The sequence below is a fragment of the Sinohyriopsis cumingii genome, chromosome 6, assembly GCF_028554795.1.
Source record: "Sinohyriopsis cumingii isolate HCF-2022 chromosome 6, ASM2855479v2, whole genome shotgun sequence".
Lineage (NCBI taxonomy): Eukaryota > Metazoa > Mollusca > Bivalvia > Unionida > Unionidae > Sinohyriopsis > Sinohyriopsis cumingii.
This window is the reverse complement of record NC_142966.1, coordinates 143092001-143116596: the sequence shown is the minus strand read 5'-3', so window position 1 is coordinate 143116596 and position 24596 is coordinate 143092001. Positions and strand designations below refer to the sequence as shown.

General features: G+C 34.4%; 1 protein-coding gene across 2 annotated transcripts in view; it reads right to left on the bottom strand.

Moving 5' to 3' along the window:
* Window positions 1-24596, bottom strand: part of LOC149798164 (carbonic anhydrase-related protein 10-like) — a 126487-nt gene that overhangs the window by 14062 nt on the left and 87829 nt on the right. For both annotated transcript variants that reach the window (XM_089963271.1, XM_089963272.1), the window contains exons 4-7: window positions 17537-17734; window positions 16039-16134; window positions 3076-3142; window positions 2418-2575 (exon numbers count right to left, since the gene is read on the bottom strand). In XM_089963271.1, coding sequence (XP_089819397.1) covers window positions 2418-2575; window positions 3076-3142; window positions 16039-16134; window positions 17537-17734 — 519 coding nt within the window. The remainder of the gene's footprint in view (window positions 1-2417; window positions 2576-3075; window positions 3143-16038; window positions 16135-17536; window positions 17735-24596) is intronic.

Sequence of the window (24596 nt, the reverse complement as noted above, 5' to 3'; positions counted from 1 at the left end):
GAGGGTTAAAGGTCCGTTTCTTGATAAATTATCAGACGGCACGTATCAGCGGAGAATCTTAATATCTCTACAAACACAAAGAAAAATGTTAAATCAAATCCGGCACATCATTAATTACAGAAAGTTATTTGTTGCCAGAGGTAAATGTCAATACTGCTGTTTCACTAGCTGACAGCTGATAACCTTGCTCTGGCTCCATGATACGTGTACACCTGACACATATCAGCATCCCATTTTCGCATTCAATGATTGACAGGAACTTGACAAAAGTGATTGATTTGATTTGGTTTTGGCATCTGTTATGTGGGCCTTTGAAAAGCTTTGATTTTTCTGTTCTATTCGCACATCACCACGTCCTCCACCGATTTTAAAAAGAAAAAGCATCAAGGACATACAAAATGAACAAAACTCAATCATTTCATTCATCGAGTTATAATTTCTAGCCTGTTGAATTACATCTCTTTAAACACATGTATACAAGAGTTCCTCCTTTAAATTTGTTCATTTTTATAATTAAAAAAGTAGTAAAACTAGACATTGTAAATCTTGGACGCAAACGACAGATCTTTTACTGATATGGACTGTTCGGGAAACCAGAAACAGACAGAGCAGTCTGTCTGCTTGCTTACAGCAGACCTTCCGTTTGGTTTTAAATACCAATAAGTTGACAGTGTTAGGCGACCACTGGCGACAATCAGGTTAGAACATATCATTGATGCATCTCATTTCTAAAATCAGCAAGGGGGTACAAAGGGTGTGCACATTTTTTAGCATAGTACATCCATTTCTGCAATAAAACACCCACTGGTCTAACTGGTCATGCCGTGTATTAGCAGAAACTTTTTTTCTATAGTCGTAAAGGCGAATAAACATATATTGCATTCTCTAAATAGCCTTGTCGTGAAAATTTCAAATGCTTCCACTATCAGTTTATAAATGCCTCCAGTCAAATTCAAATGTTATGTATATAATCTTTAATTAGAAATTTATATTCTCGTTAACATTTTTTTTAACCCCAAATCACGGTATAAAGTATCTAAAACAATTTCATTTTCAAATTACGTAAAAACCAAACACCATATGGTCTCGTGCAGTTAATTTGCAATATAGTTCAAGATATTAACTTTATTACAATGTTTGTTTCAATCATGATTATTGATTAATTTCCTCGCCAAAAGGCGATAACTGTGCGGTGCTTTGTATATCTATAATTTCTATACATTTTATTCATGACTGGAAATTGTAGTAATTAACTACGTTGAAATTTAGTGTGTGCACATGTTTTATTTTAAGATATTAAGAACTTAAGATTGCATAGGATCTATAAATAGATACTTACGTACGACGTTTATATTTATTAATAATAAAATTATTAGTTAATATGTTGACAAGTTTCGAGCTGTTTCCCACTGGACAATCAGTCAGGTGGGTTCTTAGAAGAATTACGTTCCCACTGAGTGGGCTAGATCAAGTGGTTGTTTAGCGATGTTGGAAATTTGCAATTTGCAACGCAGGACTAGTGACAATATGCGTGTTTTACCCTTTCGTCTATATACAAGTTCCTATGACTCTGGACACTTTTTTCATTCTTACTTCTTGTGTTCTTGTTGTAAAATCAAGTCTGCAGACGTATTTTTATATTGTATTCAGATGTTATTTGAGAGGGGACGTTCATTAGGATTATTCAGTAGAAATAAAAATTGCTCATATGATTATATTATTATTTAGGAACTATTGTAAATTATTAAAGGAGTTCTGGAAAAACGTCATTTTGTAGCGTCAGGACTGTTGGCGGGCCATTATATTCTAGGATGTAAAATTTACACGGAACATCTCATTCTTGGACTTTGATAGAACTTTTCCATGATTATTTTGGATTCCAGTCATAAAACTGTCAGCTCCTCTTAAATGTTCATTTTATAACATAGTTAAACTGTTTGTTAAATTTTACAAAACTTGTAGTTTCGCTTCATTATGTTACTTCGTTTATGAACATAGAGAATCAACAACAGCTGTATCTATTCCATTTTTGTCTCACTTCGCTTTTAGCGTGTGTTGCAAGTATTGCTAATAACATAACTCACACAGCCATCCGTTCGCCGTACTTTATGATAGCTTTACTGCACATGAGTTCAGCATCACATTTTTAGTTTATATAAATAGTGTTCCTTGCAGTCCAAATGGAATAAGATCACAACTTTTAGTTCCGGTTCAGTACGCATGAATGTAGTCCCAGTCTATTTTTAGAGCATATTTATTTTTAGAGCATAATTTCCCGTCTCCTTTTAGTGGTGATACAAGACTTATATTTATGCATTATTGGTATGGATATAAAGGTAATTATATATTATTTATAATATGTAAAGAATATATAGTAAAATCAATTGTGTTATGAATTAAAAATTATCACTACTTACCTGGTCCTTGTTGACCTTTAACGGCTTGTTTATAATTATCCACGTGACCGTTTCATGGCAACCGGGCTGCGTGAAAGACCCCTCATATGTTATATAGGTATCGATATTTGGAAGAAGCTGCTTAATGTGCAGTCCCTTCAATAACTTTGTCCGCTGCCCTAAAAGAAGTCATAGAACGGGTAACGGTGATCATGAATAAAGCAAATTGAAAAGGGTTTAATTCAGTAACCATGAATAATAAATAGTGAGCGTCACACCTTTCTTAAGACAGGAAATGAAAACCCCAGCAGTAGTGAAGAAATGATGATTGCTGGGCAAGTCGAACTACTGTACTGTATGTACTCGCTTATAAGACGAGTCCAACTGCAAACTGCGCCAGCAGATCTCGGTCTGTACAGTTTTGTTAGGATTAATCAGCAGAGCCAACAACATAGACCCTGAACTTCAGGCGCATTATGCTACGGCAAATCAAAAATAAAAAAGTATACACAGCACCCTCTGTTAAGAAAAAAGTATGAACGTTAAATCTTGTACGGTTACATGACGAAGGGTTGATTATATGAGTATAACGTGAACCTCTATTTGCACCTGAGAGAGAGAGAGAGAGAGAGAGAGAGAGAGAGAGAGAGATGATGATGATGCGGGAGAACAACCATACCTTTATAAGTTACATATGTAGTAAGATTTGTAATTTTCTCTAATTCTTCATTAGCAGTATCATTAATCTGAAAATATAGATCAAGAAAAGTTGTTGAGCTTGAAATAGACACATATATGATTCAATGATTATTTTGAAAATCCCCGTGAAGTCTATTTGTATTCGTCCGTATGTAGACAAGACGTGAAGTGGTAGCAGGTATACTTAAGTTCGTAGCAGAAATAGTGGTGATCGCTCGCGCTTGTGGTAGCTTAAGAGAACTAGTAGAGTTGGTGTGGTGGTGGTGGTGGTGACGATTTTGATGATTGTAGTGGCGGTTGTGGTAGAAGTAGTTCGCAGCACATGAAACGAAGCTCAACTTTTATCATTTGAATCACTTAAATACACGCAACATCTGCAGCATATGCGAAAATCGAATAAGGTTACGACTTTAATTCTGGATCAAGTTAATTACCTACACCATGGAGGACGTGTTTTAATAAAATACTCCCAGTGCTGTTTAATAAACATCAAAAGTGACCTACGGTCTGTTCTTTCTGGCTGACTTTTGAAGGAGTTTTGACAAAATATTGGCGGCATTATCAAGAAAAACGGAAGCGAGAATCCCTTACCAAAGACGCGCAGAGGCAGCCGACCGTGACTGTCCTCAACAGGTATCGAACCTTGGATTATTGAATCACAAGTCAGAAGTCCCGTGGCTTACAAAGTGATTTAAAACAAGTTACAGATGATCTGACTGTGCTTGTGATTACTTACTTTTTTGTCGTTGGCATCATCCTAAAAATGGTATGTACTCAAAATCGGTAAACGCTATCGATGTCATGGTTATCCAAAATAAATAGAAGTGGTTGAATGACTCGTTAGTACAAACAGTTCTGAGAGTTTTGATGGCAATGGGATATGTTTCTTTCAAATTTGAAAAGTTGTCATTTCAATTCTCTCTCTCTCTCTCTCTTTCTCTCTCTCTCTCTCTAAATTAATCAAACTTATTCTCAACAAAAGTCCCCTATCATCATGTATACTACTGATTGATCAAACATTTATACAAACGTCCCTTATTATGATACAAAACAAGAATTTTGTCATCATTAATTCAAACTTGAAGAGATGTGAAGCCTAAATTTTTTATATTAAAGTACGTCACATTACGCTAAGTAATTTTGTAAAAACAATTTTTTAGAAACTGTCTCTTTTCAGGTGCGGCTGACATATTTGATATTGGAATACCTAAATTTTTACCAGTGCAAATGGTTTGTTTATGTTATGTTTTATTTTAACTTATTCTTAATCTGTAATTTATGTTTTTTATAAAGACAATATTGAATGATGTTATTTTTATTTTATTTTATTGCCGGCATAACGCATTATCTATTTAAAATAAATAAATAAAAGGCCCTAATACAATAAAGATTTTTTCGTCTGTTAAATCTGATTTGTAAGGTGGCTGTTCCAGTTGTATCGTTTGGTAATAATGCATCATTTTGTTAATAATGTATCATTATGATAATAATATATCGTTTTGAAAAAATGCACCATTTTGATAATAATGCACCATTTTGGTAATAATGTGTCATTATGACAATAATATATCATTAATTTAATAATTTAATTTATCATTATGTTAATAATGTATCATTATGGCAATAATAAATCAGTATGTTAATAATTTAATTTATCATTATGGTAAAGAAAACAGCATTCATGTTAAGCTCAAACTTTATCGGTGCGTTAAAGTTCCAGGTAATTAACCTTCATGTTTCATCTATGTAAAATACTGTCTAAAGGCTCGGATAAAAATTTTTGATAGCGTTTTATTTAGATACTCGATGATGAAAATTACCATAGCGTTATTTCAATAAACAAGTATAATATCAACAATATGCTAACACAAAATGGTTTATTAAAAATCTCCAAAGTTTATTGTTGTCCCTGGGTATCAATAAATATCGGACATTTGCTTGTATTGAGTGACTAACTAATGCAATTGATCCAGTGAGTGAAAATACTTGAGTTTTTCGCATTCGAGATGAAATATATTCAATTTTTATTTTATGCTCAAACCTATTGACAATCTAAAGTGTATAACAAAACTGAAGAGGCAGTACGGTGTACTGCCCGATAATGGCAGCTGTTTATCAGTACGGTGTACTGACCGATAATGACAGCTGTTTATCAGTACGGTGTACTGCCTGATAATGTCAGCTGTTTATCAGTACGGTGTACTGCCCGATAATGACAGCTGCTTATCAGTACGGTGTACTGCCCGATAATGTCAGCTGTTTATCAGTACGGTGTACTGCCCGATAATGACAGCTGTTTATCAGTATGGTATACTGCCCGATAATGTCAGCTGTTTATCAGTACGGTGTACTGCCCGATAATGTCAGCTGCTTATCAGTACGGTGTACTGCCCGATAATGGCAGCTGTTTATCAGTACGGTGTATTGCCCGATAATGACAGCTGTTTATCAGTACAGTGTACTGCCCGATAATGACAGCTGTTTATCAGTACGGTGTACTGCCTGATAATGTCAGCTGTTTATCAGTACGGTGTACTGCCCGATAATGTCAGCTGTTTATCATTACGGTGTACTGCCTGATAATGACAGCTGCTTATCAGTACGGTGTACTGCCCGATAATGTCAGCTGTTTGTCAGTACGGTGTACTGTCCGATAATGACAGCTGTTTATCAGTACGGTATACTGTCCGACAATGTCAGCTGTTTATCAGTTCGGTGTACTGCCCAATAATGTCAGCTGTTTATCGTTTAAATTCCAACAGAAAATGTGAGTAGTCATATAATTCTCTGTCCTATTTCAAGATAAAAAAGATCATAATAATTATTTACAAAGTTTAAGTGTTTTCTTGAAATTATTAAGTCCCAATAGCCTCAAACTGTTACTTATGTTACTATTAATGACGATACTTCATCGAGTCGTTCAATAGGAACCCTTTCGTCCTTTTCATCGCATACTAGAATAACCCTTAAATATAAATAAAGGCAATTTTTAGCTGTTCTCAAGCTAGTGTTTGTTAATACATCATAATAACTTTACTGACCTCACGCTAGGACGAGCTATCACCATTGGCAACGTAATCAATTGTTTCAGGCTACTTAAACCGAATGCTTTTTTATTTTTGCATCACAAAATAACATTAAAGATGAAAAACAGAGGATCTCAAATTAGGTCATGATTTAATATTGAATTAATGAAACGAATTAAATAATTTTCCACAATTTTTCATAAATTCAGTACTAAATCCTCATCCACTTGAGATGATGCTTATCACATAGTTGGAAAGAAGAACACAGTATGTTTGGCATTTCATTCTGAAAATAGTCCAATATTCGAATTGAAGCAGTATTGAACAATTTAATAATAAATACTATTTACAAACATAGATTTGAATAATTATCAATTTAAAAGCAGCCGTACTTCTAATCAGTAGAACAATTATCAAAAATTGGATAATTTTCAAAATTGGACCGCCGCTGGAAATTCATTTGTTGTTACATAGTTTACTTGATTAGGCCAGATAGGAATAATTGAAGCCCCATATACATGAATTCGTATGTAGCTGCTTAGGATGTTTCCACTATGGACCACAGTATTGAATTTGGCAGAAGAGAAAAAAACATTCCAGTTCTAATATTGTTTCTAATGGAGACTTACTGGATGCAGAAACTATGCTAGATGTAGAAGTGTTGTTGATAATTAATGCCGGTGCTGATTTAAATCCGGTAGGAGAGATCTTTAGAATTCATGACCGGATATTCGTCTAGCAAAAACTGATCAATCTGGGAAGTATCGTTACTATTATCTCCGAGTCTTGCATTCAGAGAGTCGAAGTTGTTAGACTCGAATCAGAAAGAGACGACGACGTTCTGAATGCGAATCGTTGTGATGAGAGTAATGTTATTATAACGTAATCAAAACCACATGATTTCAAAATAGCCACTATTTACATCGGAAGTCTTTTTCGTTTGCAACTTCCCGTTTTTCTTCTGCAAGACAAAATGTATGTCAGCACAGTAATATACAGAAAAATCAAACGTTTTGTTCGCAGGAATATTTATCCGCAAAGACAGAAAGCTCTATCTATTCGGACCACATCGGCTTCGTCTACTCTTGGATTGATGGTAGGATTGACCGTGAAGTTACGAATAAACAATTAATTCGGTGCATTTGCAAATGTTTGCAAAGTCCTTGTTTCGTAACAAGCAGAGGTAATCCGAATTTAGTTATTGGCCTACATATGAGATATGTCCTGAGGGATTAACCTCTAAGTTGCGAATGAGTCTTTTGCTATCATGCGACTGAAAATGATGCTAATATTCTGTATAGGCTTTAATGTGGTCTTTGAGCTGGAAGAATCCAGGACGTAGATTAATTCTCTGATCATAAATGGCCGATATACACAAATATCAGAACCATGACTCGAAGTCGGGCCGCAGAATTGTGTTAAAGCAAAAGCGCAATCCTTACAGAGTACCAATAAGGCATTGATAACCTTCCAGACATCATCAAATAACTGCTGATTTAGACATCCCAAAGGCACAATTACAGAAAATAAATATGGATTGACGCATCATGAATATTCAAAATTAATTTCATGGCAATATGAACCTGGTTCATTAGGAGAAAATGATTTACTAAGCTACATGTATAGACCGTAGACAACTATATTATGAGAGATATTTCTATTTATATTTCAAATGTGATCTTGATCAAATACTGACTTGACTTAGGTTGCTTAAATTGTAATGAGCCAATAAACGCCAAAGGACATTAAATATTGATTAAGACGGTAAGAGGTACACTTTTATGTAGGCTTAATATTTAATATTACTCCAGAAATTATACACGGATGCAAGTACTGCAAAACTGATCGATTGAAGGGATGATGGGAAAGAGACCTTCCGACATGTCAATCAAGCTTTCTTGTTATCTTCTTATCTCATTACATATAGCTAAAGGAATTATTATCAACTAATATATGGTGTCAATATAGTTACATTACTTTCAACAAAATACGACACCACGCAGGAATCCCCCCCCCCCGAAAAAAAAAACAACGAAAACCACGGCTAAAATAAAACATATGCTTAAATTATTAAAAACCTATTCATTTGTTTTCGCTCAGAATTGTAATTCAAACTAATAAAACGGTTAAAGGTTTATAATGCTCTACGTAGAAAGGACTATATTGTAGAAATGAGCGTAGGTGAGGCCAAAGGCCAATTTCGGAAAGTTCAGTTTTTTTCTGGCAGAGATATATTTGTACAAATTCACTATTGTCAATGATCTAATTGAAAACCGACATGTTTAGTTACAAACCAAGCAAGATAAAACTAGACTTAACTATGATACAGTATCCACTTGCAGCTTGATACATCCTTAGATGTGGTTACATAATTTAGGATCAAAACTTCGACGGCATTTGAGGTGAATAAGACAGAAATAAAATACTTCCCCTCAAAAAGCTGTCATAAGGTCACCATTTAGTTCCTAAAATGTTCTTCTGGCTTCAAGTCAGTTTAAATATATAATAATTCGTATTGTTAAGACAGGCTTCGTGTTAGTACGTAGATATTCCCGTCAAGCGTCAGGTGAAGAGTCTGACTGTGCTAGAGAAAAGAATGGTCTTGTCTCTTCCACAGCTTTAACTTCAAAATACGAGGGCTCCGAGGTAGCCTAGTTGGCAGAATGTCGGATTCGTAATTTCGATTTCAACCTAGGCCAGGCTGACCGAGGCCCAGGTCGCCTCTGTGTTGTTTTTTTTTTTAAAAAGGCAGTAAGCTCCCATTTTATTTATTTATTTACTTATTTATTTATTTATTTATTCTACTGTAAGTGTTTTTTTTTCTCACTCTTACTGAGTCTTTGTTCAAGTCAAAATTACGAAACATAGACAAATATTTTAGTAAATCCCTGACAGAGACTGACCCTTGCTGGATTCAGTGCACTTGAAAAAATTCTAATATTTGTCATATGATTTGTTGCTGCTGTTGTTATGGGGTTTAGCACAATGTGTCAGCACAAGATAGGTTATAAATGGCGGTCTGTATAAGTGGTGGAGGAAGAACCCGGCAAAACACGAATCAGCAATGTTCCATAAAATCAGAACCCAAGGAAGTAGATAGAGATATATTTGGAACATTTTTGGTTCACTTTCCTTTTAACACAGATGCATGAAATATTTTGACCATGCGTTTAAAGGACTGTATATTTGCATTGAATTGTACACAAAATGTATGTGCGTATACATATACAAGTCAATAATTTATGTCAAATGTATTAGTGTCCTAGAAATAAGATTGTCTGGGTTAAAATTTCACAAGGAAATCATACGAATAGCACACCCTCTATATTGCTTAAAACTTTGCGTATCTGGTCAGCTTACAGAGGATATACGCCAACCGCAAACGTCGGTCAATAAAATTCAATATTGCCTTTATTTGCTCTGATAATCTGTACAAAGTGACATTAATGACTTTTAGGTGGGCATGGTAATGGCCGTCAGAAACAGAAATTAGATTTCTTGTTAGCGGAAATCAAGCTTATTCCAATGTAAGCACCAACAGGACATTGACAAATTCATCGGCCAAAAACATTATTCAAAGTGATAGACACTTCGTGAAATATATTTTGTATCACATATGTTGTGAGTTCGTCCTTTAATTTTATTGCTTTTAAAATTCAAACTACACTTGATCAAGTACTGACGTTCATTTTTTGACAATAAATTAAATTTGATCATGTTGTATAATGTATCATGACCGCTTTTCATGACATTTTTGTTTAAAGAATAGAATTTGCCCAATAGACAAAAGCACGTGCAGATCGGTATTTTCAGATTGTTGATACAGTTACAGAGTTTCATATGACAGACTGATATACGTTTTGGAAAGTGAATTTTCAGTTTGAAAAATATGTGAACATTTTATAACCCAAGTTTTTTTTATCTTTCCTGTGGCCTTAAGAAAATGAAATCATAAATTACAGATTGAGTCTTGCAGATAAAGAAAAAAAGAACATATAGATCGTGATTGCCACATATATCAATTAAGCCTAAGATACGTGCATCATTAATGTTTGGAATGCAAACTATTACAAACTCCGATGTAAAACTATTATACTTCAAAAATTCTAACGTGCATTTGTGTAGAATAAATAATTTTTAAGAATCCTATACGCATAAAATATCGTAGCATTTTTGTTTTGAAAATCTAAATGTAATTGGTTTAATATCTAAAGAACGTCGAATATATGAATTCCCAAAACTATGTTTTCCATTTGATTGGTGTATTTTTACCGGTTTTGGATACATTTTGTTTGTGTTTTATTTTCTCTTTTGTCATTTTTTAATGCTACATATTACGCAGTCTCAGCAAAAAATGGACGCTTTATGAGGTAGACATCAAATTATTTACATCCTGAAAATAATGAAATAAACTAAATACAGGTTATTGCAATTACATCAAGGAATAAAAATGTCACCGAACTAGTTTTCTAATAAAATAGGAATCGGTTAAAAATAACCCTAACGACTGGGTATTGCAGAGGAATAAATTGACTTTGTCATGGATGACAGGTTTATACAACATTTAAATGTTTATATTGTTTTTCTTTTTTCTTCTCATCCAGATGTCTGAAGTATTTTGTAGATATATACTGATTCTTATTGAGGTATATAATCTTCTGGGAAAAAATCGACACCAAAAATATTTTAAATGATGAATGTGAATAAAATATGCACACAAAAAAATAATTATGGGAACATGACGCAGGTCGGAATAGTTTTTTAATTTCGGCAGGTATTCGCAACCAGATGAGTTATATTTTTTTGGGAAACTGAATCGGTCTGGTAAATACATTTACAACTTGCCTTATTCTGATATGAGAGAGAGAGAGAGAGAGAGAGAGAGATAGAGAGAGAGCCTGTATGTCCAAATGACATGGGGGTATAGAATATGTTATGGTATGTCGAACAATGACGTGCTTGCTAAAGTTACAATTAAAGTCATATTTAATATAGTCACATTCAATGCATTAATTAGGGGCCCCGAGTGGCGGAGTGGTCTCCATTACGGATAATTGCCATCTCCCCTCTGTCTGAGTGGGTTCGAGTCTCGGTTTCGGCCAATGTGGGTATGTGAGAAAGCTTGCCAGTAGCTTCTCGTGGGTCAGTGGTTCTTTCTGGGGTCTTCCGGGGTTCTTCCTCCACCATTTATTATGGCCGCCTATCTTGTGCTGAAAAATGGGGTTAAACCCTGCAACAATCAATGCATTAATTTGTTTCTACGTGTGATTTTGTTCTGTCAGTAGGTTCAAGGTTGAAAAGAAAATGATGTATTTTAAAGGCGTTTCTTTAAATCTAACGCGCACTAGGTGTCAATTTATAAGAACACCTTAACTGAGTATAATCACAACACATACGAACACCAATTCACAAACAAGAGTGCAAAACTTGCGTAAACTTAGCCTTGACAAGATTCAATGATTGGCTTGTGTTTTCGAAATATGCAACGTGCTTACAAGCTGTCTGGATGGTATATAACGACAAATTAAAGGGTATGTATGTATGTATGTATGTATGTATGTATGTATGTATGTATGCATGCATGTATGTACGCAAGTACGTATGTTATATATATATATATATATATATATATATATATATATATATATATATATGTGTGTGTGTGTGTGTGTATATATATAAATATGCATATTTATGTATATGTATGTGTATATATATATATGTGTGCATATATATATATATATATATATATATATATATATATATATATATATATATATATATATATATATATATATATATATATATATATATATGGATATTTATGTATATGTATGTGTGTATATATATATGTGTGTATATATATATATATAAATACGCATATTTATGTATATGTATGTATGTGTGTATATATATATGCATATTTATGTCTATGTATGTATGTGTATATATATGTGTATTTATCTATCTCGCTCTCTCTCTCTCTCTCCCCCTCTCTCTCTCTCTCTCTCTCTCTCTCTCTCTCTCTCTCTCTCTCTCTCTCTATATATATATATATATATATATATATATATAGATATATATATATAAATTTGCAACGGTTTTTTTTAAATTTGTGTCTCTGCTGTTTGTAATGATATATTTTGTTCTGTAGTATTTAAGTCATTTCCGAAGAAGAGAGTATGGAGTCAGTATTAATATCGAAGGGTAAACGTGTCTGAAAGTTTCTAACTTGTCTTATTATGCAATCTACATTATAACGCAAATTTTATGCTCAATAAAAACAAAAACCGCAAGTGCAGGAAGGCTAAGAGATACGGTTCTTTCTAAATAAATCATAACTGAGTAGGTTACATTTTATGTCTTAAGCGGGCTAACAATAAAGAAATTTGCCGATCGCAACACGCTAATTGAAACATGATTGGTTGAAATAATATGTTCAGTTAAATATTATCTAAAGATTCCGAAAGAAAACGTTTCGTGTGGTTAACTCAATCGTAACCCTAAATTATAGATGGCAGGAAGGAATTTTTTAAAAAATCGATACGTGAGTTTCTCAAGCTGTACATGAATGTTACAATATTTAGTGCACATACTGGAATAAAACCGGTTATGCAAACTGGTCATTATGATTTTATAAAAAAAAATGTACAAAGGATTATCGTGATTTATTCTCTCTGATTGCTTGCGTATTTGAGTAGACCAGAAATTAGCAGCTTTAGGTTATATTTTAAGTTGTTCACAATTGATAATACTTCATGATGAAAAATTTTCTAATCTGTATTCTATAGTCGGGCAAAATTTTGTTTTGATCAACTTAGATGAAGTGTACTCAAACTTCTACTGTGCCCAATACACAGTGAAGCTAATTCAACTAAACAATCGGAACTTTTGATTCGACGAAAAAACATTAGATCCTAAGTTTACTCCAAGATGTGAATGAGATGTAACACTTTTTATTTCAAGATCTGGTAAACATTTTGTTTCTCGGTTAGTAAATATGACACACTCTGCTTTTCATTGATTGAAATTTACTATCCTTAAATTGACCCCATCGGAAATTTTTTGAAGAGTGTCATTTACCGCTTGGGATTTATAATCGATAAACCGCATATATTGTACTTACGTATCTGTAAATAATCGTTCGAGTTTGTACTATCAGCTATTACATTGATATCAACGTGAATAGGAATGGACCAAGGACGGTTCCCTAGGGCACGCACGCAGTTGGTTATTTTAAGTTTCAAAGTTCATTACTCACCGGTTCCTATTATCAGTGAAATCATCAATAAATCTCAATTAATTCCCGTCAAAACCATTAACTTTTTAATTTCGGTAGCAGTCCCCTATGCCACGCCCTACTGAACGCTGCAGAGATAGTACAGAAAACAATGCACGAGATTTCGTGTCTGTCTATTGCACTGCAAATAGTGTGGTAGTGTGGTAGATATCGTAGAGGTGAACTGAGACTGAAGGACTCAAGTTACTAATTCAATTCTTACAGTAAACCTATGAAAACATTATGACACTAAACTTTAAATCTCTGAATGCTCATTATAAAATCTATATTTATCAGTACAGACACACCCTTGATGACAGTTTCTGTGTAGAGAAAACAACATGCGTTTGAAACGTGCTTTCAGTTCCGCACCAAAGAGTCATTTGCCAATTTCTGTAATGAGTTTTACAAACTCAATCTGTAAAAGAACTGAAATTCCGTCAGTAAAACAATGTGTCCGTTTCTTTACAGTTACAACTAGAATAAGCTCTCAAAAAGATTCTTTTTAGTAAAATCTTTCTTTCATTATCAACCAATCCTAGCCAGCCAAACCCATATAGACTCTATTCTTCACCCAATTCTAGACTGGTTCCCATTCTTCTATATCATTAGTACAGTGAGTCATAAAAGTACCTCATTTTTAACTACAGGCATTTTTTAACATTAGTTATACCTGTAAAACCAATCATTTGAAAGATATGGGCAACACTGTTGAGTACTGAAACAGGTGTATAATTAGACGGAACTGACCTCCCTCCTTTGTGTGTGTGTGTTTGTGTGTGTGTGTGTGGGGGGGGGGTCAGTTCTGTCTAACTATACACCTGTGTCAATACTCAATTTTTAACTTATGTTATAACTTATAAATACTTATCTTAAAAATATAATAATTAATGGAAAGTAACTACTGTGGGATCCGCCCCCCCCCCCATTCTGTGAGGCTAACACAGTAGTTACTGTCCATTAATTACTATATTTTTAAGATAATGACCAATGTGTTCGAAAAGGTTATTGGTATACAAAGTGTATGCTTTGATTTGTTAAACATGATACTCCTACATTGTCTGAATCAGACGATTTGTTATTCTGTTGCGTGCATATTATATATACCATCTGACTTTCACTGGACACAATTTAATTCAGTTTAAGAGGAGATATACAGTTTTCAGAATGGACATTTGTCTGTAAGTCATAAGTGGACGAAATCGAACCAAAAGAAGTCATTCAGCAATTTGCATTTTCAAAGCTTCACTATCAATTCATCAAGACCAAGACGAGATTTTACAGGATGGATCTTTATATTCTCTTTCTGTAAGTTTCGGTAACTTCCTGTAACACTTTTAGACTAGTTTCATTATTTTCATAAACAGACGTTTAATGTATCGCGTAAAGTTTTTTTCCTGTTACGTGTGTTTTATTTAAAAAGTTATTCACTTTTTTGTAGTGTTTATTTATAAATACGTATATATCTATTCGGTGAGTACTTTGTTTATAATGTCCTATTCCTTACTCTATTCACTTTTCGAATTTCACATCTTCGAATTAAAACAAATTTTGTCACCTGACATGATTGTCACTTTTTGAGACGTCAATACGCCGTTAAGAAAACCAACTAACTAGTTATAATATTAAGCACACGACAAGATTCGTCAACATTCTGACACAAAATATAGGTCTCGCCTGTTATAGTTCTCAATGAGTCAATTCAGTAGCTCGTACTTTCGTTTTTCGAATGATCGTAGCTCGTGTGGAGTTCAATAATAATGAATGTGGACCTGTGGTAGCTGATGTGAACTTCATTAGGTATTGTACAAGAGTCAATAATAATGAATGTGGACCTGTGGTAGCTGATGTGAACTTCATTAGGTATTGTACAAGAGTCAATAATGATGAATGTGGACCTGTGGTAGCTGATGTGGTCTGTAGGTATTGTGCTAGAGTCAATAATAGTATAGCCTGCGGATAATACAACGAGTCGGGGAGACTTGCTGTGTGAAGGGAAAGGCAAGTCGATACATCGATTATGAGGAGACTTGTGTGACGGGCAAGGCAGGTCGATACATCGATTATGAGGAGACTTGCTGTGTGACGGGCAAGGCAAGTCGATGCATCGATTATGAGGAGACTTGCTGTGTGACGGGCAAGGCAAGTCGATATATCGATTACGTTGACCAGATTACTTAGCACAAGAAAAATCGTGAAGTTTATTGTTGTGCGGACTCGTTTTGGAGCATCCTCGGTCTTTCCGTTAAGTTGGGAAAGAATCCTCAGATGTTTTCACCACCACTTGGAACTATATTTAGAACTATTTTTATTCACATGAAGGAGATAAAGTCAAAATCGGAACAGTGTAGGCATTTTCGGTCGTAAAGTATGCACTGCGCTTAGCCTGCAGTTGTTTCTCGACGTGATGGAAATGGCCCATCGCTTGTAGTATTTGAGGCTGTAAAATTTCTAAATATCAATATGTGAGTCAGGCCCAAAACAACAGAGCATTAAAAGATTGCACAATAATAATCACATGTGAAAGCACTTTATTTTAGGGTACCATTTCATTCCTTGAAAGGAATGATAATAAACTGGGTGTAGACACGAAACTAGTGCGCTCGACTTTAATTAATACAAAACCGTTTTGACTGACCTGTAAAAATGCTGCTATAATGGCAATTCCTCTGGGAGAAGTTTGGGCTCTGCTAATGTTTGCATAAACATCTGAGTTGTACGCCACCAGATGAATCTGAAAGGCAAATCATACTTTAAGCATGATGCGTATAAAACTAGATCACAAAACCTATCAGCTTTAATGGATCCTAGCTGTGTAAATAGAGACCATTTTTCAAGACCAATCAAACTTTTAGTGTCAACACATCAGTGAAGAACATCTGTTTTGCGATCAATTGGTGCGAGATAACTTGCTTCTGTGAATTGAATTGCAATGAGGCCTAATCAAACGAATTTAATTGCTAACTAAAGTTATTGACGGGATTTCTTACACATCAGTAACACGCCACATTTTCGCTCACAAAGTTATATACCTCGACCTGCTATTAACAATTGTAAGTAACAGTATTTTGGATGCTCCGTAAGCTGTAGTTTCCGTTCATGCCGTAATTGTACATATATAATCTATATAATAATTATATAATAATGACATAGTCATTAGCTTGCTTACAACCCTTTAAGACATAACCGAACAGTGAGATTTGCTAACGTATGATGGTAAAGTTATAGTGAAGCAAATTTTAGATTTTTTTCAGCGAAGCGCCAACAGAACTGATAAAGCGTACAATTTGCGACAGTAAAATCAAGTCACATGTCAGAAAATCGGAACAGATAGTAAATTAATCACATTCTACCTCGAGTTTGAAAAATTGGTCGAATATTAATCGAAAATTAATTACTCGTTATTTGCGTCAAAGGAATACTCTCATGGACTATCGGTATGATGCCGCAGTGCTAGACGTCATTATAAACTGCCACACTGCAGACATCGTAGCGTTATGACTGAAATTTTGTTAAAGCTACGTTAAAAATCAAAGTCACACTCACACACCCACACACTCATCCTTGAGCTGAGATTACATGGTAATATAATGAAGCAATGCTTATTTACTTTTAATTTCGATACCAAGAGCGTTTCATGAAAGAAATTAATTAAAGTTTCAATAATAACGACGATGATTACAAAGGGATGTAGTGGCAGTAACAGCACCGGTAACGCATCATCTTCGAGAAAAGCAAGAATTAAAACAAGAACAACAACAATAGCAGCAACAGTAACAACAGAAAGAATACCTACTGGTGGTTGTGGTGATACTACTACAACTACCACTACAATTCAACGATGGAGTGCAAATTACTGTACAATTTAGAGTGAACAAAACATTGGTTAATCGTATAAAACAGAGGCGGATCCAATGGTGGCGGGAGTTTGGAGAGGAGGGCAGAGCGAAACAAAAGAAACGTTTCCTATAGTAAGTTTTCTCTACAATTACATGGTCAAAAGAATGCATGATTCGAACTCCGAACACCCATTGGGGGTTTCTTCCCCTCGCCTGATCGTTTACTTCCCTCATAAAAGATATTTATGGATCCGCCACTGTAGTTTTGTCAAATACATCAAATAAAATCCCACTTACCTCCCCTGGAAAGGCTTTTCCCTGTATTGTGTGTTCTGAACCAATATAATTCTCGCCCCCGAAGTGTAGCTTGATCTGTTTGATGCGGTAATTGTATGACAAGGGGCCTAACGTCAAGTTGACGGGAGTAGTTTCGGCGTCCGTGTCATTGATTTCCAGTGTGAGATCATATCCGTTGTTCACTAGCGTCCCACTGACCTAATGCATAAGATTGATTTCTCCTGTTAGTATCATGCCGAATATACTCGCTTAAAAGCTTAGCATAACTGCAAAATAGCATAATCCCTAATCTACTGTTTTATAATGCATCAGCATATCGGTGTCTATGTTATTTGTTCTACTGATTACTCATAACAAACTGCATGGACCTATATCTTCCAGCTCATTATGCGACGGCAGATATGGGTCAGTGCAGTTTGCAGTAATACTTGACTTATAAGACAGTATATACAGTATTTATACGTTTTATTTTCAAGCATAGTATACGAAGACGATACGCAATTGTATGGTAATGACGTCTGTGACACATGGCATCAGATTTGATCGGCAGTTTCTTTGTCATGATTAAAATGCAAATTTCATTCAAATACAATTTTACAGCAATAGAGCATGCACACTGATTGACTGATTGACTGGATCTCTTATTGAATTAATTTCTGTGTTTCAATTCCTATTATCATGAAAAATAAAGACATATTACTCATTATTATGACCCATTGTTACTTACATATCTTTACTATTGGTATGCTCTCTTAAGTTCTCATATTACACTACAGGTGCCTCCTATATGCACACACACACACACACATACATACATACATACCTACATACATACATACATACATACATACATACATACATACATACATACATACCTACATACATACATACATACATACATACATACATACCTACATACATACATACATACATACATACATACATACATACATACATACATACATACATACATACATACATACATACATACATACATACTGTCACGGAATGGTGTAAATGTTGTTAATTAAATACATGATTTCGGGTTTCGTTTCTTTTTCTCTGTACAACGATACCCGAGGGTGATTATAATATGGTCTATGTATTTCGAAATCGTGAGTACGATTCGTCCTGTGCCACACGTGCAAGGTGCCTTTGATAAAGAATAACGAAAATTCTAAAGGTATAAATACGTTACTACATGTAAAGGACCTTTACAATACTAATGGTTTTGTCAGCAAGCGGCCTGCTTAAAGGATTCGCACAACTCCAGCTGTAGGGCTAAGTTTTGATGGTAGGAATATCCGGGGTGTCCGGTGTTGTCAGAGTGTAGAAACGTCCGTGTGTCCGGAGCGTTTAAGGTGCCGGAGCGTCTAATGTCTAGCGTCCGGAGTGTCAAGAGTGACTAAGGTGACCCAGCTGTAGAGCCGTCAAAGGACCAGGGGGTCCGGAGCGTCTAATATTTCAAGTGTCCGGAGGGTCTAATATTTCAAGTGATCATAGTATTCCGAGGGTCCGGAGTCTATATTGGTTGTGGAATTGATTCGGAGGAGCTGTGGAGCGGATATGGTGCACGGGTGACGGAGTGCATCTCCACACATGTATTTTTAGCTGTATGCTAATTTTGGGTTAGTAAGACCCAGTGTATTATTCAGGACTGGAAGGATAGATTGTATATCCGTTCTTGTTTAGTGACATAATTTCGCTACCTGAGCGAATACATTTTTTTTTTACTATGTGTAAACGCTTACATTGTTTACTATTTGAGTGAACTATATTCATCTTTCCATTATTGAATCATTTGTGAAATCATTTATCCTGTGTTTTAGGGTTACTGACCTAAATTTATTTGTACATTTTTTTTCATCTTTGAAACTGTACGTTTTTTGTTAAATAGATCCAATATTTGGATTATAAATACGCACATATCTTCATCATCCACTACTCATATAAATCGCCACATTAAACCATATATCTGTGTCGTCAAAACGTGTTCTGTTGTTAATCCGAAATATCCCACCCGGTTATCTTGTTACACATACATACATACATGCATACATACATACACACATACATATATATATATATAATTCGATAGGCCTCAGGAAATCTATCGAATAAATAAAAAAAATTATCTGCTTATACATACATACATACATACATACATACATACATACATACATACCATCACACACTTCATTTACGTACCTAGATATAATATTTAAAATAACGTACATATATAGCAGGAAATGTGTCTTTCGAAATAAACCAGAAAATGTTTATTCAGGCATGCATGCCCTTTTGAAAGAAAACACAAAATGTCATCAATATATAAGTTGTATTCAAAATGCTTTTGTTTACGACTCTATGGTCTAAAACTTAGTAATAGAAGAAGCAAGACCAGCAACTTAAGTACCATTCAACAAATAATTTATTTCCCTCGAATGCAAAGTGAAAATATGAAATGACATTACAGTAGTGTGAAGTAAATCCTAAATAATTATACATGTTTAATTATAATATTAGGACAGAATTTTTTAGCACAAGTGACAAGATTGAAATTTTCTCTAAATTGTATTAAAAGTAAGTTTTGATCAAATTATATTGAAAGTAATTTTCTATTAAAAGATATTGAAATTAAATCTATCTATTTCGGTATTATAATTATATACTATTTAACAATGATTGCGTCCTTATGATCAAATACGAACCGTCTTATACATACATTGCCCTGTATCTCAAGTCAGGAAAAAGTACATTCGCTACGTTGCGTAAATAGACGAGTTAGACAGATTCCAAAGATTTTTCTAGAGGGTAAATGCGCTGATCTTGCAGAAGTACCTACGTAATAATGTGCATAGACCCAGACGATAATCTGTAAGAGACTATGAAGCCTCACCTTGGGATTCTGGTAAAAGCAAAGAGCTAGGCGCGTGCCATATTTGGCTTTGTCTTAAGAAACTGATATATAAAGCCTCAGCCACGGACACACGCCAGTTTGCTCGCCAGAAACTCTAGCAGCTTCTGTCTTTGCAGGTAAGATAATCGTATATGTACAATTTTTCATAGCATAAGACTTTTTAGTGTTATAAGAATTTTTAGTGTTAAGATGTTAATCTAACATCAGTACGTTGCAACATTGGATTATTTTAATATTTCTTTACTATTCTTTAATATAATGTATTGGAAAGTTTAATTATTTGAAGAACTTCTATTTACTTGTAATTATATTATTGATTATAGTAAAATGCAATAGTCGCTACAACGATATGGGGAAGAGATGAAAGTTGCAGCGAACATACTACTGCGTTAGTGTTCGATGCAAAACATTTCCCGGATTTCTAATGATTCAACATAATAAATGTACAAAAATTTCCAAATGCCAACATTAAGAGTTTAGAATACTTCTTTCTTATTGGCAAATAAATATGACATTATAATACCAAAATAATACTCGTCTTCCAGCTAATTGCAAGCAGTATAAATCCACTGATCTGGTGAAATCAACTTTTCTCTCTTCCATCTTTCTAATTCAATATGTAAATTATGGGCAGACTTCCGTATTTTTTAAGGGATTTTCTAATTTCTTTTTACTTTTACTATATCCAAATATTCCTTTTATCCAAACATTTTATGCCGAATATATAGAGTCTAAATTGTCAATTGTGAATAAACTTGTCAGTTAGATGGACATAAGCAAGAAAACCCTTTATGTTTCTAACAGCTTGATTTATCCACAATTCGGGGAGACCAAGACTGGACTATTTAATAAATTCCGGAGTAGGATGCATAGTTTTTAAATCCAGGACGGCTTTATTTGGCAACAAACATTAGGTTATACAGGACAGATATTGTTTCATAGGACAGATAATGTTACATAGGGCAGATAATGTTATACAGGACATGTATTGTTCCATAGGACAGATAATGTTACATAGGACAGATAATGTTATACAGGACAGGTATTGTTACATAGGAGTGATAATGTTACATAGGACAGATAATGCTATACAGGACAGGTATTGTTACATAGGACAGATAATGTTATACAGAACAGGTATTGTTACATAGAACAGATAATGTTACATAAGACAGATAATGTTATACAGAACAGGTATTGTTACATAGAACAAATAATGTTACATAGGACATATACTGTTATACAGGACAGATAATGTTACATAAGACAGATAATGTTACATAGGACAGATAATGTTATACAGAACAGGTATTGTTACATAGGACAGATAATGTTACATAGGACATATACTGTTATACAGAACAGGTATTGTTACATAGAACAGATAATGTTACATAGGACAGATAATGCTATACAGGACAGATATTGTTACATAGGACAGATAATGTTATACAGGACAGGTATTGTTACATAGGACAGATAATGTTGTACAGGACAGGTATTGTTACATAGGACAGATAATGTTGTACGGGACAGGTATTGTTACATAAGACAGATAATGTTGTACATGACAGGTATTGTTACATAGGACAGATAATGTTATACAGGACAGGTATTGTTACATAGGACAGATAATGTTACATAGGACAGATAATGTTATACAGAACAGGTATTGTTCCATAGGACAGATAATGTTACATAGGACAGATAATGTTATACAGGACAGGTATTGTTACATAGGAGTGATAATGTTACATAGGACAGATAATGCTATACAGGACAGGTATTGTTACATAGGACAGATAATGTTATACAGAACAGGTATTGTTACATAGAACAGATAATGTTACATAAGACAGATAATGTTATACAGAACAGGTATTGTTACATAGAACAAATAATGTTACATAGGACAGATACTGTTATACAGGACAGATAATGTTACATAAGACAGATAATGTTACATAGGGCAAATAATGTTACATAGGACAGATACTGTTATACAGGACAGATAATGTTACATAAGACAGATAATGTTACATAGGGCAGATAATGTTATACACGACAGGTATTGCTACATAGGACAGATAATGTTACATAGGACAGATAATGTTACATAGGACAGATACTGTTATACAGAACAGGTATTGTTACATAGAACAGATAATGTTACATAGGACAGATAATGTTATACAGGACAGATATTGTTACATAGGACAGATAATGTTATACAGGACATGTATTGTTACATAGGACAGATAATGTTGTACAGGACAGGTATTGTTACATAGGACATATAATGTTGTACAGGACAGGTATTGTTACATAGGACAGATAATGTTATACAGGAGAGGTATTGTTACATAGGACATATAATGTTACATATGACAGATAAGGTTGTACATGACAGGCAATGTTACATAGAACATATATTGTTATACAAGACAAATATGTTCTATAGGACAGATTTTGTTATATACGGCATATATTGTTATACAGGACATCTATTGTTTCATGGGATATATATCTTGTTTCTACCAAAATAAATAAATTAGTCCATTATTTAATTTGGTATAAAAGTATTTATGTCTTGCTGTCTTTGTTCTCGGAAATAGCTACATCCATTGAGATAATGACATTCATCACCCACGCAGCGTTTCACGTAAAATTTGAGCACAATTTCATGTCTAGGCTGTAGCGAAATTGATTTTTGCGGGTTCTTCTCTATACAAAATCTTCAAGAGGAGGAATAACGATTACTATCTGCTATTAGCATCAATAAATAGTGTACATATATCAAGGTAAATATGATTGCTTCCATAAAATGATAAATGAGATAATGTCGACGAGAACCTCAATATTGAGAAAACCATTTTGCTGGAAATATCACACACACACACACACACACACGTACACACACACACGCGCGCGCGCGCGCGCACACACACACACACACACACACACACACACACACACATATATATATATATATATATATATATATATATATATATATATATATATATATATATATATATATATATATATATATATATATATATATATATATAGAGAGAGAGAGAGAGAGAGAGAGAGAGAGAGAGAGAGAGATTCCGGCGCAAATTCAAAACCCGTTTTCCAACTTATCGAGCAAAACAAACTCTTCCTCAGGAGACAAGCAACTTACACGTTCATAACAAACACAAAAACATTCTGGACTCATACATATTAGAATAACTAGTGTCAATTCACTGCAAGAGATATACTAATACAACGCTGGCAAAGATAACAGATGCTGACACTCATTCTTTAGTTTAAAAGTAAGGTCTATCAAATATTGATCAGCCATGGCACGAACGAAACAAACTGCACTTAAGTCCACAGGAATGAAGGCGGTTCCACAGAATTCGTGATTCATCACTACATGAAAAAATAGAACAGAATAGACAACTATACAATATAAAATACAGAAAACTTAAAATTTCAATGAACAGATAGAAAGTTGTACTCCACGAGCTGCACGTACAAAAACGAAAATGGCGAGGAACAAGGAACTATCAGAGCTGGAAAAATACGGAACGGATAGATACCAGTGAAGGATCATTCCTAAAATGTTGCTATAAAAAGGTACACGGGTGATTGTCCTGTCCGAAATACCAGCAGAGAGAAGACCAACAATGTCAATGGTTATGGTCGCGCTAGACGTAAGCAACGCAGATTTCACAAAACTAGAAGTAAGTTTAAATATCAAAGATGGAGATAGAGGATACATCTTAAGGCCCAGCGGAGATAAACCAATCATACCTTATGAGATATTGCTAATAGGACCTGAAACAGCAGCAATCAAAGAGCCGGAACCAATTATGAGGGAGAAAAAAAAGAGAACAGGAGAATTGCATGTATCGGACATACCACTCGAATTACCATTAGAAGCCACAACTGAGCGTTTTGAACAGAGATTCTAAACAAAAGTAACAAACGTTAGAATGGACACTCACCCTGGATATCCAATAATGAACTGAATTATAATTTTGGAAATAGAAAGGGGAAAAATCTGTACACAAAAAAGTATCCTTCCTACATGGATTACTCATTAACACATGGTACAAAGGATGTTTACACCATAGAAATGCAATAAAT